The sequence below is a fragment of the Erythrolamprus reginae genome, chromosome 5 (genome assembly GCF_031021105.1).
Source record: "Erythrolamprus reginae isolate rEryReg1 chromosome 5, rEryReg1.hap1, whole genome shotgun sequence".
Taxonomy (NCBI): domain Eukaryota; kingdom Metazoa; phylum Chordata; class Lepidosauria; order Squamata; family Dipsadidae; genus Erythrolamprus; species Erythrolamprus reginae.
In genome coordinates this window covers 98,573,522-98,593,209 of record NC_091954.1, presented here as the reverse complement: position 1 = coordinate 98,593,209, position 19,688 = coordinate 98,573,522, and the positions used below count along the sequence as shown (strand labels likewise).

General features: G+C 37.0%; 1 protein-coding gene across 5 annotated transcripts in view; it reads left to right on the top strand.

Moving 5' to 3' along the window:
- The window catches only part of WDR49 (WD repeat domain 49), a 147,259-nt gene that overhangs the window by 116,971 nt on the left and 10,600 nt on the right, over positions 1–19,688 (top strand). For 4 of the 5 annotated variants that reach the window (XR_011559239.1, XR_011559240.1, XR_011559238.1 and 1 more), the window contains exons 15-18: positions 527–724; positions 5,433–5,617; positions 13,806–13,918; positions 16,472–16,618. Coding sequence is in view for 1 of the 5 variants with exons in the window: in XM_070753568.1 (XP_070609669.1) it covers positions 527–724; positions 5,433–5,617; positions 13,806–13,918; positions 16,472–16,618 (643 nt within the window). In the remaining 4 variants the exon portion in view is untranslated. The remainder of the gene's footprint in view (positions 1–526; positions 725–5,432; positions 5,618–13,805; positions 13,919–16,471; positions 16,619–19,688) is intronic. The other variant, XR_011559241.1, reaches the window with a different exon arrangement.

The window sequence follows — 19,688 nt, the reverse complement described above, 5'->3', positions numbered from 1 at the left end:
GTTATTAATGGTTGAATTACATAAAAACAAAAAATCTTCTTTTCATTCAAATTACTATGTTGAATTAGCAAATTCTTAGTGTATTCTTTTTCCGTATTAGAAAGACTTCTACAATAAGTGGGGCAATTGTAGCCCTAAATATATGTTAAATGTAGGTTTGTCCTGTTTTTCTTTTTAGTGAAAATTAATAAAGATATTTTTTAAAAAAGAAGAGGCAAAAAAATCTTGAACACTCAGTTCTTATCTAGAAAAGTTCTTAAGTAGCGGCGTTCTTAAGTAGAGGTACCACTGTATTTAAATTAATCTAAGGACTATATGATGCCACCGTGGTTTATCTGAATACTGCCAAAATGAACAGAATAAATCTATGTAGCCTTACTAACTATTTCTATATATTGCCCACATATTACATGACACTTCTTAACCTACTTTGAATTGACAATAATGTTAAAAACTAAAACTAAAGTTATTGGTGTACTTATGTTTCTCCTATTTCTCTCCCCCCCCCCTCCTTGCTCTCCATCAGGACTACTGTCTTGCTCTGGGAGAAAACTTCACAACACAACCACCTGCTCTACTAAGATCAGTTCAGGCACATGAAGATTGCATCACTAGCCTAGAGTCTTGTTGGCAAAACAACTGTCTTTTTATCGCGACTTCTTCAACAGACCGTAGCATTGTTCTCATGGACATTTCGGGCGTTCCGTTTGGGATATTTGGACAGGTAGAAATGTGAACATTTATCATTCATTCTGACATGTTTTTCTCAGCATTGCATTTGTATTTCATTTATATATTTATAAACTTTCAATTGGTACCTACTCACTCATAGCAACTCTAGGCAGCTTACCAGCAATAAAAAACACAATATGCAGAACAATTACCCCTCCACCAGTGACAACATACAGTCAAAAAGTCATTATTATTTAAGTATAAGAGGTTTCCCAGAACTGTGATAAAAGCATTCTGTAAAAAAAAATATACACTGCTCAAAAAAATAATAATAAAGGGAGCACTTAAAAAACAGAATATAACTTCAAGTAAATCAAATTTCTGTGAAATCAAACTATCCACTTAGGAAGCAACACTGATTGACAGTCAATTTCACATGCTGTTTTGCAAATGGAATAGTTGTGCAAATGAAATATTCAGTGATAACATTTCATTCATTCAGATCTAGGATGTATTGAGTGTTTCCTTTATTTTTTGAGTAATAGATGGATGGAGATAGAGATAGATAGATAGATAGATAGATAGATAGATAGATAGATAGATAGATAGATAGATACATAGATGGATGGATGGATGGATGGAGATAGAGATAGATAGATGATAGATACATAGATGGATGGATGTAGATAGATAGATAGATAGATAGATAGATAGATAGATAGATAGATAGATAGATAGATACATAGATGGATGGATGGATGGATGGATGGATGGATGGAGATAGAGATAGATAGATGATAGATACATAGATGGATGGATGTAGATAGATAGATAGATAGATAGATAGATACATAGATACATAGATGGATGGATGGATGGATGGATGGAGATAGAGATAGATAGATGATAGATACATAGATGGATGTAGATAGATAGATAGATAGATAGATAGATAGATAGATAGATAGATAGATAGATAGATACATGGGTGGGTGGGTGGATGGATGGAGGGAGGGAGGGAGGGAGGGAGAGAGATAGAGAGAAATAGACAGAGAGATAAGTGGATATATAGATATTTGTTTGTCGAAATAACCCTAGTATTCCCAAATATGAGAGGAAGCAACTTTGCTTTCCTTTTACCTCTCGGTCCCACGCAGAAGTCATTTCCAATGCAGATAATTTTTTTTTATAGTTGGCAAACTATAATTTACATGGTTACGTATTGTTGCTGATAAGTGAAGGGAGCCTGTTATAGACCTATTTTGGCCCAGTTCTGATCTATAGTAGGCTCCCTTCATTTTCACTTATCAGCAAAAATATGTAACCATGTAAAATTATAGTTTGATGACTATAAAAAATTTATCCGCCTTGGAATGACCCCTGCATGGGGCCGAGTGCTTCCTCCCATATTTGGGAATACTAGAGTTATTTCAACAGAAAAACAACCACACACGCACAGAGAGAGAATACATGTATAGCAATAAGACTCCAGGATTTGGTATGTATCCCCTTTAAATAAGCTGAAGGTGACACTTGACATTTCAAGGAGCTAAAAGCTTTTCCTGAAATGCAGATAACTCAAAAAAATAATTGGATGAGCAGTAATTTGTCTTTAAAAAGTGATGGACCTGTGAAGATACCATATTCTGAAGGTGAGATGGAGGCTGATTTACATTCTTGACCTTATCTTTAATATTTTCGCTGTTTGATAACCTGCCTTTTAGACCATTAAAGACCAAGCAAAATGTTGAGATGAGGAGCTTGCACTTGCTGATTTAGATCATTTTGGATCAGTTTTATTACTGAATTGTTTCAAATTCCCTTGCTTGGAAAACTTAATAGGTGTCATATTTTAGAGCTTCCTCCAATGAAACATGAGATAAAAGGTATCACTGACAAGTTGGAGATAAAGGTTATTCATATCATTTCCTTGAAAAGCTCCCAAAGCAGAGCATGTGTTAAAATCATCTTTATTGTACCAGCTGCATTTGGTTCACAAGGAAGGGGAAATGCAAATTCCATAGGAATTTCTCCAGGTCTCGTCGGCCAGATAATGTCGACTGGCGGGGCCTAGGGGAAGAGCCTTCTCTGTGGTGGCCCTGTCCCTCTGGAACAAACTCCCTCCAGAGATACGTACTGCCCCCTCCTGGTCTTTCATAAAGCTTTAAAAACCTACTTTTGCTGGCGGGCATGGGGGCCGTGAGTGATGAGACTGTCTCCGGCTAATACAAGATATGATTGGATTGGTTGAATGTGTGTGAGTGTACATGGGGGTCTTTTAAAATGTTTTAGTAAATTTTCATATTTTATAGTTATTAGATTTCTTATATATTGTTATATTTAATGTTGTAGGCCGTCTTGAGTCACCTTGAGAAGGGCGGCATAGAAATAAATAAATAAATAAATAAATAAATTGATAAATTGATAAATAGATAAATTGATAAATTGATAAATTGATAAATAGATACATTGATAAATAAATAAATTGATAAATAAATAAATAAATAAATAAATAAATTGATAAATTAACAAATTAACAAATTAACAAATTAAGAAACTAAGAAACTAAGAAACTAAGAAACTAAGAAACTAAGAAACTAAGAAACTAAGAAACTAAGAAACTAAGAAACTAAGAAACTAAGAAACTAAGAAACTAAGAAACTAAGAAACTAAGAAACTAAGAAACTAAGAAACTAAGAAACTAAGAAACTAAGAAACTAAGAAACTAAGAAACTAAGAAACTAAGAAACTAAGAAACTAAGAAACTAAGAAACTAAGAAACTAAGAAACTAAGAAACTAACAAATTAACAAATTAACAAATTAATAAATTAATAAATTAATAAATTAATAAATAGGGGTGCAACACAACAAGCAATGTGCTGCACATGAAATCATTGATTGCAGAGCATCCATAGTGGATATATATAAGAAATCAGGAAGAAGGATAGAGTTCAAAAAGTACTACAAGTTTATTTCATGCTGTCTAAATACAAGAATCTGAACTTCTAATGGCCAAGATAAATTGGCAAGAGTCAATGGACTTCAAAGGAGGCTAGACCTAGGTCTCTTACAGGGATATAAAGACTCCAAACTGATGACGTGTTTGAACTTGCCCTTGGCCTTTGCCTAGTCATAATTATTACTCCACCTCCATTTTCAGGATCTGTCCATATTTCAGACATGGGCTAAGAAGTTTAAAATAACAAAAAGTGAAAACAAAATAAAAATGAAGCAAACCCCCCCCCCCATCCCCAAATATCTCCATCTTAGATCGTAGAGTGCATTAGGAAAGTATTCAGACCCCCCCTCACTTTTGTCAATTTTGTTTAGGCTGCAGAGTGGCTCTATAGTTGTTGAAATTCTTTTTCCCCTCATTAATCTACACTCATTACACCATAGTGACAAAGTGAAAACAGAAGTTTAGAAATGTCTATAAATTTAACATTTAAAGTTCTGTTAGAGTATAAGAAAAATATGCTTGTCTTGTGAATGCTAACAAGACTGGAACAAGGGCAGAATATCTGGTTGAAATATCCCACAGTGAGTTGGAAATGTAACCCAATTTTGACAAATGAATATTGAACTTGCAGAAGGCTTAACTGAGTCTTAGAGAGGCAGGATGGTTGGGACATCTGCAATGCAATTCCTAAATCTCAGCTTGTTGAATCAGGCATTTAATCCTGATTAAACTATGTCTTTGACTCCCTTCAAGTCATTATGGATTCTTGGTGTTAATCCAAATCCATGCAGTTTTCTTGATAGCATTTTTGGAAATGGTTTGACATTACCTTCTTCCTAGGGCTAAGAAAGAGTGACTACCTCAAAGTAACCCAATAGTTTTATCCCTAAAGGAGGCCTAGAATTCATGTTTTCCCCCTTTCTAGCATAGGGCTTATATCCACAGCAACAAAAATTGGCTTTCAGTTATAAACTAGCTTCTCCTAAACTATCTTTCTCTGATTAATTAACTGACTTCATGTAACCTAAACTTTTTTGCTGGAGGATTAATCCCTTACAGCATCCCTGTTTGAGACACTATCATTTTTGCTTTTAGTGCCTATTTTAGAAGTCATATGAAACTAAAAATAAGCATTTTTGTAGTGTAAATCCTAGTTGCACCATTACGGAGCTATTTTTTGCATTCAGAGGGAGAAGAGGCATTAAAAAAAGCAAGAAGTGGTGAGTAGAGAGAGAAAAGGTTCTGAAAGAGAGAGGGGATGAGCGGGGGGAAGAGAGAGGAGATGTCAAAAAAAAAGAATGTCAGAAAGAAATAATAGTAGCATCTGTTTAACCATGCTTCATCCTCACTTTGCTTTGGCCACATCATTCACTGTCAGCCTTGAAAAGATCTATTCTATGGCGATGAAGCTTTCAAACATTGCCCGCTCTACCTTAAAACAATGGCTTTATATCCTTTTCTTAGCATCTTGGGGGTTATCATCTCATTTTTTCCTTCATCTTTGCTGTATTTTACTGAAAGTACTAAAGGCTCAACTTGTCCTTTAGATATGACACTTTTATCCTTAAAAGATAACACATAAGAATAGAAATCCTCTTGTTATGGAAGACCTACAAAAGATTATCAAGGAGATGTCAATATAAGATATTTAGAAAGATAATACCACGTTAGTTGCTAGGTTTCTTTTCTTTCCCCGTTAACACTCGAAAGAAGAAAATGAAAGAGTGAGCCAGGGCTACCTTCTAAAAGCTGAGATGATATCTGTTTGATATATCTTTTTATCCTATGATCTGTTTTTAGGAGGAGCACTGGAGAATTGGAAATCATGTGCCATCCTTGTCCAAAGGAGAAAATGATACCCCAAAAGAGATAGAGGAAAATGTAATACCGAACAATTCAGCACCATTGGTTGAGGACAATGCTCCCCCTAATGTCCCAGAACAAATTCAATATGTTGCAGAGGATAAAGACAACTGTACATTCATGTATGTAATGTTTATTTTATTTTATTTTTTATTATTTATTAGATTTGTATGTCGCCCCTCTCCGAAGATAATAATAATAAGATAATAAATATTTATTTATTTATTTGTCAAGCATGAATTAGATAATTGATATATACTGCTGATATATATAAAGGGAACACACAAATAACACATCCTAGATCTGAATGAATGAATGAAATATTATCATTGAATACTTTGTTCTGTACAAAGTTGAATGTGCACAACAGCATGTGAAATTGATTGTCAATCAGTGTTGCTTCCTAAGTGGACAGTTTGATTTCATAGACGTTAGATTTACTCGGAATTATATTGTGTTGTTTAAGTGTTCCCTTTATTTATTTTTAGCAGTTTAGATATAAACATGGCTATTAATACATGAAATGGATATGAATAAAAGGGGACATTAGGACAGTGACAGTAGGCACATCGGTGCACTTATACACACCCCTTACAGACCTCTTAGGAAATTGGTGATGTCAACAGTAGATAGGCTAAGGTTAAAGTTTTGGGGGTTTGGGGAAGAAACCATATAATGTATATTTGAGATACACATAATGTATCTCAAAGCTGATATAAAATGGCATATTTTTGAGAGACTAGGCTATTAAGAGTGAGTCAAAGTGTTCCATTAGAAAGGTTTTTGAGGGTGTAAGGGGAAGTAGGAAGGAAGGGGAGAGAGGAGAAGGGGAAATAAGGAAGGAAGGAGGAAGGAAGGGAGAGATAGCAGAAGTGGGGGAAGGAAGGGGAAAGAGAGAAGAAAGGAGAGAAGGAGTAAGAAAAGTAGGAAATGGAGGTGGAACACCCACCTGAGATGGAAAGGGGGGAGTGGGGATAGAAAAACTTGGGAAAGATTGAGCATTATAACTTTAAAATAGTTTTGTAAATTTAGGTTATTGTTTGTTAGAGATAATATATGATTATTCTATAATGAAGGTATATGTGATATGTTGTATGGTTGTAATGGTGGAGAAAAATAAACATCTTTTGAAATAAAAGAGCTTTTTACATACTAACATTTAAATCCTCCGTCTTATGAGGTTTAAAAAAATAAATATATATAAATAGGGCTCAAAATATTGATGAAGAAATACAACAAATAAGGTATTTTATTGGTCCCTTGAATTTTTTTATAGCAGTCTAGTACCAAAAAAAATCTAGCATAAAGAAATGCATTATCTAAAAAATGCATCTCTACTCCAAATTGTTAAAAATTCATGAGCACAGATTTGGGAGAAAGGGGACTTATATCTGTAGATTTTCTGTGGCAGCTTATTGTGTTGTGTTTGAGAAACACAATTTATGAGTCTCCCCCCCACACTTTATCCTAATATATAAAATTACACTGAATAAGTAACTGATATAACTTTGTAATTCTGATGCCAAGAACTTAGATGTGCAAGAATTTGATTTTGAGTGGGTTCATATATGGCAAAATGCATAAATCATTCATGGCCTTTTGTAAAATATGAAAACATAAAAATGGCAAGTTTAAACTCTGGCTAACTGCTTCCTCACTTTAACTTCTTTGATATAACACAATTAAGCTTCTGTATTATTAAACATGCTAATAACCTTGGGCAAAACAAAGCAACCTTCATATACAGGGCCAATGCAAAGCTAAATGCAGCAATAAATAATAAAACACTACAACTGCAGTGTTACAAGGCAGGAAAATGTTGCCCAAAGCTACATTGCCATGTCCATCCAACTGGACATGTATGATTGTGGGTACAATGAGAATTGAATTATTCAAATTCAAAATTAATCAGAACACATTTTGTGTGGGGGAAATAATCAAAGGTTTTTCTTCTTTTTCTCATACCTGAAGGGAAGTCGTCCATAAACCTCTAGATCTGTTGCGGTTTTCATTCTCAGAATTTGAAACTTGCAACTGCAACTAGAGGTTTGGTTTATTTATTTATTTAAATTGTGGCTAATGCAATTCATCTCCCATGTGTGTCTGAAAGATATTCACAGTATTTTCACCCATGTCTCCTAGTACAGTATATGTTTCAAATTATAATGGAGAAGACCACTGCATAGGGCCCTGGAGGACCAGATTTTTAAAAATCATATAGAAAAAATGTGCTATGTCAAATCAAAGAATAAATAGTATTCTTTGTAAATAGTATTGTATTTGGTATGGAAGCCAATCAAATGCATCCAAAACCAGGAAATGTTTGATGTAGATCTTATCTCACCCAATGGCTGGCTTAACAACATAGATGTCAAGGATCTGTGCATTGTCTATGGCAACATCATTGATGAATCTCAAGCAAAGGGTCTTCTTTACTACCTGATCGTTTTAACTAGAAATACCAAGAAATGAACTTGGAATTTTCTGTGTACAAAGCAAAGGCTATTTAATTGAGTTATGACCCCTGTCAAATTACATTTCAGCTGTAGTTAATCATTCCATGGTGCATGGGCTTTTCAGTTTTTTGCCAATTTTCAATGTGTTCAAATTAAACTTAGTGACTGAAGATTCAGATAAAGTAGAAGATGGATGGATGGAGGGCATGGGAATCAATATTTGGATTGTGAATTGTAAAATAATATAGTTTTCATTATAAAAGTCTACAATCAACCTTCCTCCCTCCCTCCTTCCCTTCCTTCCTTCCTACCTTCCTTCCTTCCTCCTCTTTTCCTTTTGTACTAACATGTGGCCTGTTACACTTTCTCTAGAACTTTGAGCCACTTTTGAACTAAAAAAACCTGTGCACCAATGGATAAATATGTGTATCCAATCTATACCAGAATTAATGAAGATCGAAGAATATTCTGTTTGCTTATTCAAAATGTCAGTGGCTGCCTGTTAAAATCAATGACTTCAGGTGGCTTATAATTCAATTTTAGAATAAAATAACAGATTTGGAAGAGATCTTGGAGGTCTTCTACTCCAACCCGCTGCTCAAGCAGAAAACCCTATAGCATTTCAAACAAATGGTTGTTCAATTTCTTTTAAAAAACTTTCAGTGTTGGAGCATTCACAACTTCTGGAGGCAAGTTGTTCCACTGATTAATTGTTCTAATTCAGAGGTCTTCAAACTTGGCAACTTTTAAGACTTGTGGACTTCAACTCCCAGAATTCTCCAGCAAGCATATCAGGTTGGAGAATTCTGGGAGTTGAAGTCCACAAGTCTTAAAGTTGCCAAGTTTGGGGACCCTTGTTCTAATTAATTGTTCTAACAATCTAATTAGCAATAGCATTTAGATTTATATACCACTTCACAGTGCTTTACAACCCTCTCTAAGTGGTTTATAGAGAGTAAGCATATTGCCCCCAACAATCTGCGTCCTCATTTTACCAACGTTGGAAGGATGGAAGGCTGAGTCAACCTTGAACCTACTGAGATTCGATCTGTCAAACTGCTGGCAGCCAGTGATCAGCAGAAGTAGCTTGCAGTACTACACTCTAACCACTGCGCCACCGAGGCTATCTATCTAATTGTTTCATTAAGATAGAACTGTAAATAGTCTTTCTCAAACTGAATGTGAAAATTTTTGTGTCCAGATCAATTTCCCGAACTTGGAGAGAGGTTGTAAAACGCGAACCAGAGAAAGCCCAACTGTCTTGTCTGAAATGGAAAATCTGAGTTCTGGAACTTATAGTTGACTAAATGAAACTATACCTTTATACCTCTAATGAAATTCCAGTAATGATAAATATCTCTGTGTGCTTGAATCCTGTGCCATTTGGAACCAGTTGGAAGACTCATAATTGAACCCCATTTTTTTTAAAAGGGGGAAAACCATCTCTAAGTGATAATTTGTTTTGTAGCCAGAAAGTCTGAGATTTAAGCCCTGGCATCTGCTTTTTTAATGTACTAAGTCATTTCTTAGATCTCTGTATATCATGCTGCCAATTATATTTGCTACTGGGCACAATTATGAGACTAGAGGCTTTCATTTTTCTATGTTCCAAGTAAACAACTCAATATAAATTGCATGCAGATGTGCACACAAGATAGCTAACAGCATGAATGGAAAACTCATCTTAATGACATATGATAGCTTCATCATTTTTGCTTTTATGAGAAACATGTTCCTATTTGTATTTGCATGGATGTATTCCCTGCATAGTTAAGAAACCTGAATTAACAGCTATTCATTAGTGCAGAGGAGAGCTACATCCAGGGGATGCAGAGAGATAGCAGGCATCACTGATCAATATTTAAATGAATTACGGGACATATGAGGTAGGTCTAGTGCAAAACAGAGGCTCCAAAGGCTTTTAATTCATCTCCTGAAAGGCAATCTCCAAAGGTGGTATTCAAAAGGGCAAATGTATTACATACGCAGCTGGAGCACAATTTTTCAAACTATATTTAATTTACAATAAGTTTAAGTATGAATGCAATACAACCACATTTTAGCTTTCATCCTGGTTATATCCATTATTTTTAGGAATGGAGCCCCAAGCATGTCACTCTAGATCAATAATTGTGGGCCACCAACTCAATGTACCTTTTTGATTACAAAAGTGTTGTAGCATAATCGTTCACTAGGTTAGTTCCCTCAAAACACAAGTTCAGTTTCTATAATGGTTGCATCTGCTTTGAAAATACACCACACGACACACAGTTTTATGATAGTTCGTTGTTCAAGAAGAATTAATTCAGCTTGCACAAGTGAGCAGTGCACCAATGCCAGCTTTACTGCTACCAAATGTCATGGCTGATTATTGATGTTTCTACTTTGTAAACAGTGGTATTTTATTTTTTATTTTATTTTACTTGTGAGGTAGGCATAGCAAGTTAAAGTTGTCTTCATAAAAGTGTTGACAGTTATGACAAAAACTAAAGAACCTGTGAGCAATCCATTTCTTTGGAACTTCTTCAAATACTGTTAAGTAGAAGATAGGAGATAACCTACATGTGGAAGGCTGCTTCTCATAAGAGAACAGGAGTCTTCACTCAGTTTCAGCATTAGGAGACAACATGATCAGCCATCTTGCTTTCAACCATGGAGGAAGGTTTTGAAGAACACTCACTGTCTAATTTGAAAATCACCTGTTAACCATCTTAAAACTACTAGAAATCTTTAGAATGACAAGTTTGAAAAGTTGCCAAGTGAGTTTAACTTCAACTTCAACAACAAATAATTACAAACTTATGAACTTAAAGAATTTGAAATAACTATAAAACGTTAAATAAGATTTTGATCTAAGAATATTATCTGGATTTAGATCCAGATAAATCCTGAACATTGGCTTTTACTATGTGGTTTTGGAATTACCGTAACTATGAAAAATAAATAAAATAAATAAGTAAATAAAATAAAATAAATGCCAGTCGATCCCCAATAGGAGTCTCTAGGTCACATTTACTTGTTCCAGCAGAAGGGAGGACCACCAGCTTCTCAAAAGGGACACCTAAAAGAATTATTTCAAATTCTTTAACTTCATAAGTTTGTAATTATTTGTTGTTGAAGTTGAATTTAAACTCACTTGGCAACTTTTCAAACTTGTCATTCTAAAGGTTTCTAATAGTTTTAAGATGGCTAATAAGTGATTTTCAAATTGGGAGCCCTTAAAAGATCAGTCAGGAAGTGGTCACTGAAGGCCCCCAAATTGCAGCAGCCCCACCCAACCACAGGTGGCCTCATTTTCTCTTGTAATAATCCTTCAGTTGTTGTCTCCTATGCATCACTCTATGCATGCGTGGATGTGTCATTAATTCTTGTTCAGAATCCAGGGATGATACAGATGATTGATCTCCTCCTGGGCTGTCTGCCAAACTCCCCTCTTCCCTGTCACTCACCCTTCCTTGGTCAGAGGAGACAGATTCTACTGGAAGCAAAACAGGCCTGTGGCATGTGGATGTCTCTCCCACATCCACCTCCACATTGCTTGGGGCAGGAGCTGGGCCAGAGCTGAGCACAACAGGCAGGGATCTGGCCATTGAGCTCTGCAATTGCTTAATGACGGCATCCACAAAAAGATTTGCCATAGGGATCACCTCAGCCTGGGAAACGGCTTCCTCAAACATGGGAACCACTTGGGAGGTACTGGTTGAGGGAGCGGACACCAAGGAAGGCAAATTTGTCAGGGAAAAGTAATTTTTTTTCTGTCGAATCACCCTGGAATACCCAAATATGGGAGGGAGCATACTGCTTCCTTTTTGCCTCTCAGCACCTCCAGGGGCAGAAAAAAAACATATAACTCTTCTGGTACAAGCTGAGAGGAGGAGAACCTGTGGTCTAAAGGTTAAAGCTACTGCTTTACAGGCAGACTCTCCAGGTTCAAATCCTAATAAGGGTATGGCTAGCTGCTGAGAGCAAAATAAGTTTGAAATAGATCTATACTAGGCTCCCTTCCTTTTCATCATCAGCAAAATCTCTCTCTCTCTCTCTCTCTCTCTCTCTCACACACACACACACACACACACACACACACACGTTTTCATAGATTGGGTATAGGTATATAGGTCTTGGTGTATTCGTGTCTTTTCCCATGTAAGATTCATAGAATCTTGTCCTATGTATTTAATCCCACCTTTATTATTTTGATAGTGACTAACATACCTAATATTTTCTTTTCTCCTGTTTTTACATTGCAATACGACTAAGGCTGAACGACAGTGGAATACTAGAACACACAGTCTGCTGGTTTCTGACCTGGTATCTTAACCACTGCACCAAACTAGCTCTCATGATAGATTAATGAGTTCTCATGATTAACTCATTAGTTCATTTAACTCACATGTTCTCGCAATAGATTTATCTTCACATCAACCGACTGAAATACATTGTGGAACAGGGCTTCTGTTGTTAGAATGGGAGTAAACTCCTTTACGCATGCAGCCAAGCAGCTCTTTTACCTTGTAGCTGAACATGGGGAGATTTTGAGAACAAACTCTTTTTAAAAAAGAATATCCTTAGTGTAATCACATCAAAATTGTAATTCAGGACAAAACTACACGACATAGTTAACCATAGTTATCTTTTATTGATAGGAAAAAATGGCTGCTAAGGCTTCCAGGACATAATGAGATGAGAAGAGATGGAACAGTGATTAATCTTCCCCCATATTTTTTTTCTTTATTTTAAAAGGTCCTTTTCATGATTTTTCATCCTTGAGGGTTCTGAAAATATGTGTTTTCAAGGGCAAACATGTGTTTCAAATTCAACAGGCAGATAATTCACTCGGGGAGCAATTTGGAACAGCACTGAAGCAAGTTGGCAATAAGGTTAAAAACTGTGCCCTCTACACTGTCCCTCCAGATATACACTTTCATTAAAAAACAGACACACTGTTCTTCTATTGTATAATTTACTCTACTTTTAACTGATTTGCAAAACACCCAGTTCAGTTTTTTATTTTGTTCTTTTGTGGTGATTGAAGGTTGCACAGAACCATTTGACAAATGAATAAGCAAAACTCACCTCTTATATTTCAAACAACAGAATGTTATTCCTTCAATATTTTTCAATGGCCGAGTCCTTGTAAGATGTAAATAAATGGATTTGTTTTTTACTCAGTTACTGTGATGTGTGGATTTTAAACAAAAGAACTCTTTTTAAAGCAAACAGAAATAAATTCACATAATCTTCCAATTAAAAATTGCCTTGAGGTGCAATAACAAAAGATGTGTTAACTTACATTATTACAACTTTTTATACCTTTGTCCAGAAAAAAAATACCATAGAAATGAATGTGTGTTTAACTTTCAAATAAACATTCTGTTTATGGCTACTCTCTCTCTCTCTCTCTCTGTGTGTGTCTTTGTATACACAAATAAAACAGCAAACTCTTTTAGGAATCTCTGTTGAAAATTCTTTGATTTTCCTACCTTGCATTTGACTTTGAAATGAAAAGTGGCCCATTCTAAATTCAACTTCTCATCTTGAAAGCTTCTGATTGACTATTATGAACATCTCAGAGTTAGCACCAAGTAAAAGGGTTTTTTCTCTCTGTTTCGCTTGTGACATTCATTTGATTCATTCAGCCCTATTGAGCCAACGAAGGAGAATGGATAGTAAGGTTCATTTGAGAGCAAAGGTTTCTTTTGCCCTGTGGCCCAATCATTCTGCTACCTTGTCTTGTTAACTGTCAATGGTAGGCACATCTTCCAAACTCTTGCCTCTTTGTACGAAAAAAAGAGCAATTGAAACAAAGCAAGATCATGTCAAAAATATTTCATTTTGTTTCCTATTTCTATCCTAGGGGAAATAATATATGGGAGAACACAGTGCTGGGGAAAAAATTCCAAGAGAGACAAAATGCGAAGGGAAAGAAATACAGTCTCAGCACTAGAATGACTGGGATAAAACCAACAGGTATGCTATATTCATTGTTAGGAGTATTTCAGTATTCATGGCACTGGACCAGAATATCTTTGGGACTGCCTCCTGCCGCACGAATCCCAGCGACCGGTTAGGTCCCACAGAGTCGGCATTCTTCGGGTCCCGTCGACTAAACAATGTCGTCTGGCGGGACCCAGGGGAAGAGCCTTCTCTATGGGGGCTCCGACCCTCTGTAACCAGCTCCCCACTGAGATTAGGATTGCCCCCACCCTCCTGCCTTTCGTAAACTCCTTAAAACCCACCTCTGTCGTCAAGCATGGGGGGAACTAAAACATCTCCCCCTTGCCCATGTTGTTTTGCCGTTTTATTGATTGACTGTGTGCCTGTTTTTTATATATATTGGGATTTTTTAATGAATTTTTTTAAAATTTAAAATTGTAATTAGATTGGTGGGAATTGGATTTGTTACTATGTACTGTTTTTATTATTGTTGTGAGCCGCCCCGAGTTTGCGGAGAGGGGCGGCATATAAATCCAATAAATCTAATCTAATCTAATTATGTATTTTCATATACAGTGTTCCCTTGACTTTCGCGGGTCCAACCTTCACAAAAAGTCTATACTACAATTTTTAAAAATTTAATTAATATTAATTAAAATATTAATTAAAACTTTTTAATTGATATTTTTAAAAATATTAATTAAAATATTAATATTAATTAAAATATTAATTGCCAAACTTTAATACGCCATTGCTGATTGCCCGAAATCTCAGCCAATCAGCCTTGTTATCATTAATTGTTGTTAAAATCATTAATTATGTTAATATTTTTTGCTAATAAATAACAAAATAAATAATTATTGTTAATAAATAATTATGTTTATAAATCTAAATGGTTGTTAAGGGAATGGGAAATGGAAATTTAGAGGTTTAAAGTGTTAAGGGAAGGCTTGTGATACTGTTCATGGCCAAAAATGGTGTATTTACTTCTGCATCTCTACTTCGTGGAAATTTGACTTTCACGGGCGGTCTTGGAACTCATCCCCCGCGAAAGCCAAGGGAACACTGTACTGTATAAAGCAGTGATGACAAAACTTTTAGACACCAAATGCCCAAAGTGAATACACGCACCCAAACTGCAAGGTGCAGTTGCAGGCGTAATCACCCCATGCATGTGCCCCACGTGAACTGCAAGGTACAGGTGCATGCACCTACGCATTGTGTGCCCATGCTCTGTGCATGCATTCTCCATGCATGCATTGCAGAGATCTGAAGAACAGCTGGCCAGTGGAAGATGTGCGTGCATGTAAGACAGTGACCGAAAATGGACCTGAGGTGATGGCATGCATGGCCATAGAGAGGACTGTCAGGATTGTGCAATATCCTGAGTCTATGGAGAGGGGCGGCATACAAATATAAATAATAATAATAATAATAATAATAATAATAATAATAATAATAATAATAATAATGAAGGACTATGAGGAGAATGCTGAGTCATCCTGAGTTAATTTAACTTTAATTTTCTGAGTTGATCTAAGTATTGCCCACAAGATCATATGCTGCAACATCCTGTCTGTCAACGACCACTTCAGCTTCTGGCGGGACCCAGGGGAAGAGCCTTCTCTGTGGCGACCCTGACCCTCTGGAACCAGCTCCCCCCAGAGATTAGGATTGCCCCCACCCTCCTTGCCTTTTGCAAACTTCTTAAAACCCACCTCTGCCGTCAGGCATGGGGGAACTGAGACATCTCCCCCTGGCCTATATAATTTATGAATGGTATGTTTGTGTGTGTGTCTTGTTTTTTTAAATAAGGGTTTTTTTAGAGACTTTTTTAATATTAGATTTGTGATACATTGTTTTTTGTTATTGTTGTGAGCCGCCCTGAGTCTGCGGAGAGGGGCGGCATACAAATCTAATAAATAAATAAATAACTAAACAAATAAAATAATAAATAAATAAATAGATAAATAAATAGATAAATAGATAGAATAAATGAATGAATGAATGAATGAATGAATGAATGAATGAATAAATAAATAAATAAATAAATAAAACAGGCCTGTGACGTGTGGATGTTTTCCCCACCTCCACCTCCACATTCCTTGGGGCAGGAGCTGGGCCAGAATTAACCACAACAACTTTAAACCTATTTTAGGGATTTTATGTTACAATTTTTGTGTGCTTTCTACTTTACAATTGGGGAAGAAACCCCACCATGTGTGTGATTGACATAGTCACAAGGGTTTCTGAGGGCCACAGAAAAGATGTTTAGGGACACAGTGTCTGGCCTTGAGTTAAATAAGAACACTGGAGTCTGTGAGTGGAAGGTGATTGAATGGGTCAGCAAGAAGTTTCATGTTAAATTGGACTTCAGACCAAAGATGGGTTTTATACAGCTTTCTTGGAAAAATTGCCATTTAATTAAAATTATGGGTGTTTCTAGAGCAATTGGTATGAGGATTGGCGTTTCTTTATTTAACTTGTGGCTGAACATTTTTAGCCACACAAGTGGATTTAATGTGATTAGGTAGTTTTTCTTCAGCTAGAATTTGCTTTTGGAATGATCCTTTGGTTCCGGACAAGTTGTATTTAGGTCACTGAAGATTGAAGCCCTGAAGGAGATAACAGATACGAATGAGCTCGAATTATTTTTGCGCACTGACAAATACTCTGGGGAGAAGTTAGCAGAAAAGTCTACTAAAGATTTAAAACTACCTACTTTTTCAGCAGGTAAGTAGATATTCATTATTTTTCTCATTGCCCTGAGTCTTGCAGGCGAGAGGCAAAAATTAATACCACTAGCTTATCTCTTTTAAGAAGAGAGCAAGGTAATGGGAGGTCTTGGATTTATTGGGTGACTTGTAAGACCCCTCTCAGGAATTAAGAAAGTTGGAAGATTCAGAAAATCTGTGATCCAAAGTTGTAAATTATGTTTGGCGTGCACCAAAGTCAGACAGCTCAGGCACTTTTGAAAACTCCATTAGATATTAAACTCTTTGCACATTTACATCCAGGGCCGCCGATAGGGCGGTACTACTGGTAGTGGTGTCAGGGGCCCGGCCAAATTGACAAATAGGGGGCCCCCGGATGGTTTTGCCGGCCCCCTGGCGCCAGCAGTAATTTGTGCCCAGTGAGCAGCGCCGACGCCGAGCTCCAGCTCCTCGCAGTACCGGCCCTCTCTTGGAGCGCACGGCGAAGGTAGGAGCCCCTTCGGGGTGGCGGCGATGGGGAATGAGGCTTGAGTGGCTGGGGCGTTCCCTGTAGCTGTAGGCTGCGCACGTCTTAGCCAGCGCACCCCAAAAGGCCCCCCTGGCCCTGCACACCCTTTTCCCAGTGCGCGCACGCCGCGGCCGCCCCCAGCCCCCCCGCTCGTCTAACACCCTCGCGCCCCTGGCTACTCATCACTGCCCCCCGCATGCCCGCCCGCCCACCCGATCCACCTCTCTTTCTCCTCTGCCGGCCAAGGTTTTTTCTTGCCAAAAAAAAGAGAAAGAAAACCTTTGCCGGCTTTTTTTTTTCTTAATTTGAATGTTCCGGGCGGGCTGGCAGGGACATTGAAAATCACTTTCGCCAGCATCCGGAGAACGAGAGAGAGTGAGAGCGACAGAGCAAGATAGAGAGAAAGTGAGAAAGAGAGAGAGGGGGGGAGAGAGAGAAAGAGATAGCAAAAGAGAGAGATCGAGAGAGAGAAAGAGTGAGAGAAAGAAAATGAGAAAGTGAGAAAAAGAGAGAGAGAGCAAGAGGGGGAGAGATAGAGAAAGAGGAGGAAGAGAGAGGAAGAGAAAGAAAGAAAGAAAAAGAGAGAGAGATGAGAGAGTAAGGAAGAGAGTGAGAGAGAGGAAGAAAGCAAGATAGAGAAAGAGAGAGAGAGAGAGAGAAAGAAAGAAAGAAAGAAAGAGATGAGAGAGGAAGGAAGAGAGTGAGAGAGGGCTGTGTTTGACCTCAGAGGGCCGGGGGGAGGGCTTGCCCAGGGTGTGTGGCCATGGTGGGCATGGCACGGGATTTGGGGGCAGTAGTTTTAAAATGGCGGGGGGGGGGGGGGCAGACACTTAGGCTGTATGGGGCCCCAAAATTCCTGATGGTGGCCCTGACTACATCAGAAGATCAAGCTAATTCTTGCTGGCTTTATCCTCTCTAGCTTGTTTTGCTACTCTCCATATAATTTATTTTTTAATTGCCCATCTTTCATGGCCAAGTTTTATTTTATGAATGGTGTGCATGCATAAGATTTGATTGGTTTTTATGTAAATGTGTTTTACTGGAGTTAGTTTTTTGGAGCTTATTTTTTTATTGCTGTATCTTTTTGTATTGTTATTATGTTGTAAGCTGCCATGAATCCTTCAGGACTGGGCGTCATAGAAGTCAAATAAATAAATACATTTATGTCTTGTTTCCCCCCAGATAGAAGGTTTCTTTAATACTTTTATTTGTTTTTGTGCTTTCAACGTCTCATAAAAAATTAAAAGACGGTTTAATCAGATGAAAGAAGTATTGTTTGGGACTGCACAAACACAATATGATTTGTGATTTTTTTTCTTTGATGTCCAAATAATATCTTTGGAAGATACTTGAGCCAAAAATATCCACGTCAAACATCAGAATAGAGAACCTTTATCACAAAGGCAGCATTCTTGCTAAAACCTGAGATCATTCATAGATTGCCAATGTGAATGGAATAGGATTAGCAATAAGACTTCTTACACATATCCACATCAGCACTTTTGATGGTAGAAGAAGAAAAAACCTGCTGCAACTTCAAGCTGTGTATTAAGAGGCAACTGGGAATTAAATGGAAAGCAACTGAAAAACAAAACGAGTAAAACTGGAGTTATGTTGATGATTCAGCATAAAGCAAGAAAAAGATCCTGTTTTGTTCCAAAAATCAATTTTTAAAATTAAAAATGAACTTTTTGGAAGTCTGATCAATTTCCAAACAGCTTCTTGATTAGCTAGGCATATGATCTCAGTTGGCAAAATACTGATTTTCCAGACTGTTATTAATCTTGCCAGACAGTTGAATCTCTCTTGTTTCCCTGGAGCTTTTGATATAAAATGCTATTCTTAAATTTATATGAAGCACTTCAGAATTCTCGCATTAATCCTTGAAAAAAAAAATCCTATATTTTTAGACAATGGAGAAAAGCCAAAATGAGGTAAATTTTAGTGTTAACTCTTTGGTTTGAGAAATTTGCAAGTATTATTATTTTGCACAGAAGGGTGGACTAATCTAATATAATGGTAAAAAGGGGGAGGGAATCAAAAGACACAATATTTGACAGATCTTGCTGACACTGTTGTATTATATTTGTTTGTTTCTTTCATCATTTCCCCTTGGAAATGTACAAATTAAATCAACCACAAGGTTGGGAATAATGCTTTAATTTCCTAATGTCATACAGTTAAGATTTGACATGAATTTTGACTTTCTGCTCTGAGATTGTTACACTATACAAGAACCCAACAGATACAGTAATCCCTCGCTACTTCGTGGTTCATCTTTTGTGGATTTGCTATTTTACAGCCCACGCGGTAGCTGAGAGAAGCTGGTCTCTCTCAGCGGTCCAGCAGCGGTGGGTTGTTAACAATACAGGGAGGGTTTAAAAGTCCAAATACTTGTTAAATACATGAAAAAATATCTTTCCCTCTACTTTGCAGAAATTCATTTTTTGTGGGTGGTCTTGGAACGCATCCCCCATGAAAAACAAGGATCACTGTAATCTTAAACTGATTGCCATAAGTATTCTACCCCAAGGTTTCTCATTAAGGTTGGATTTGCCACAAACACAATACAGTTATATTA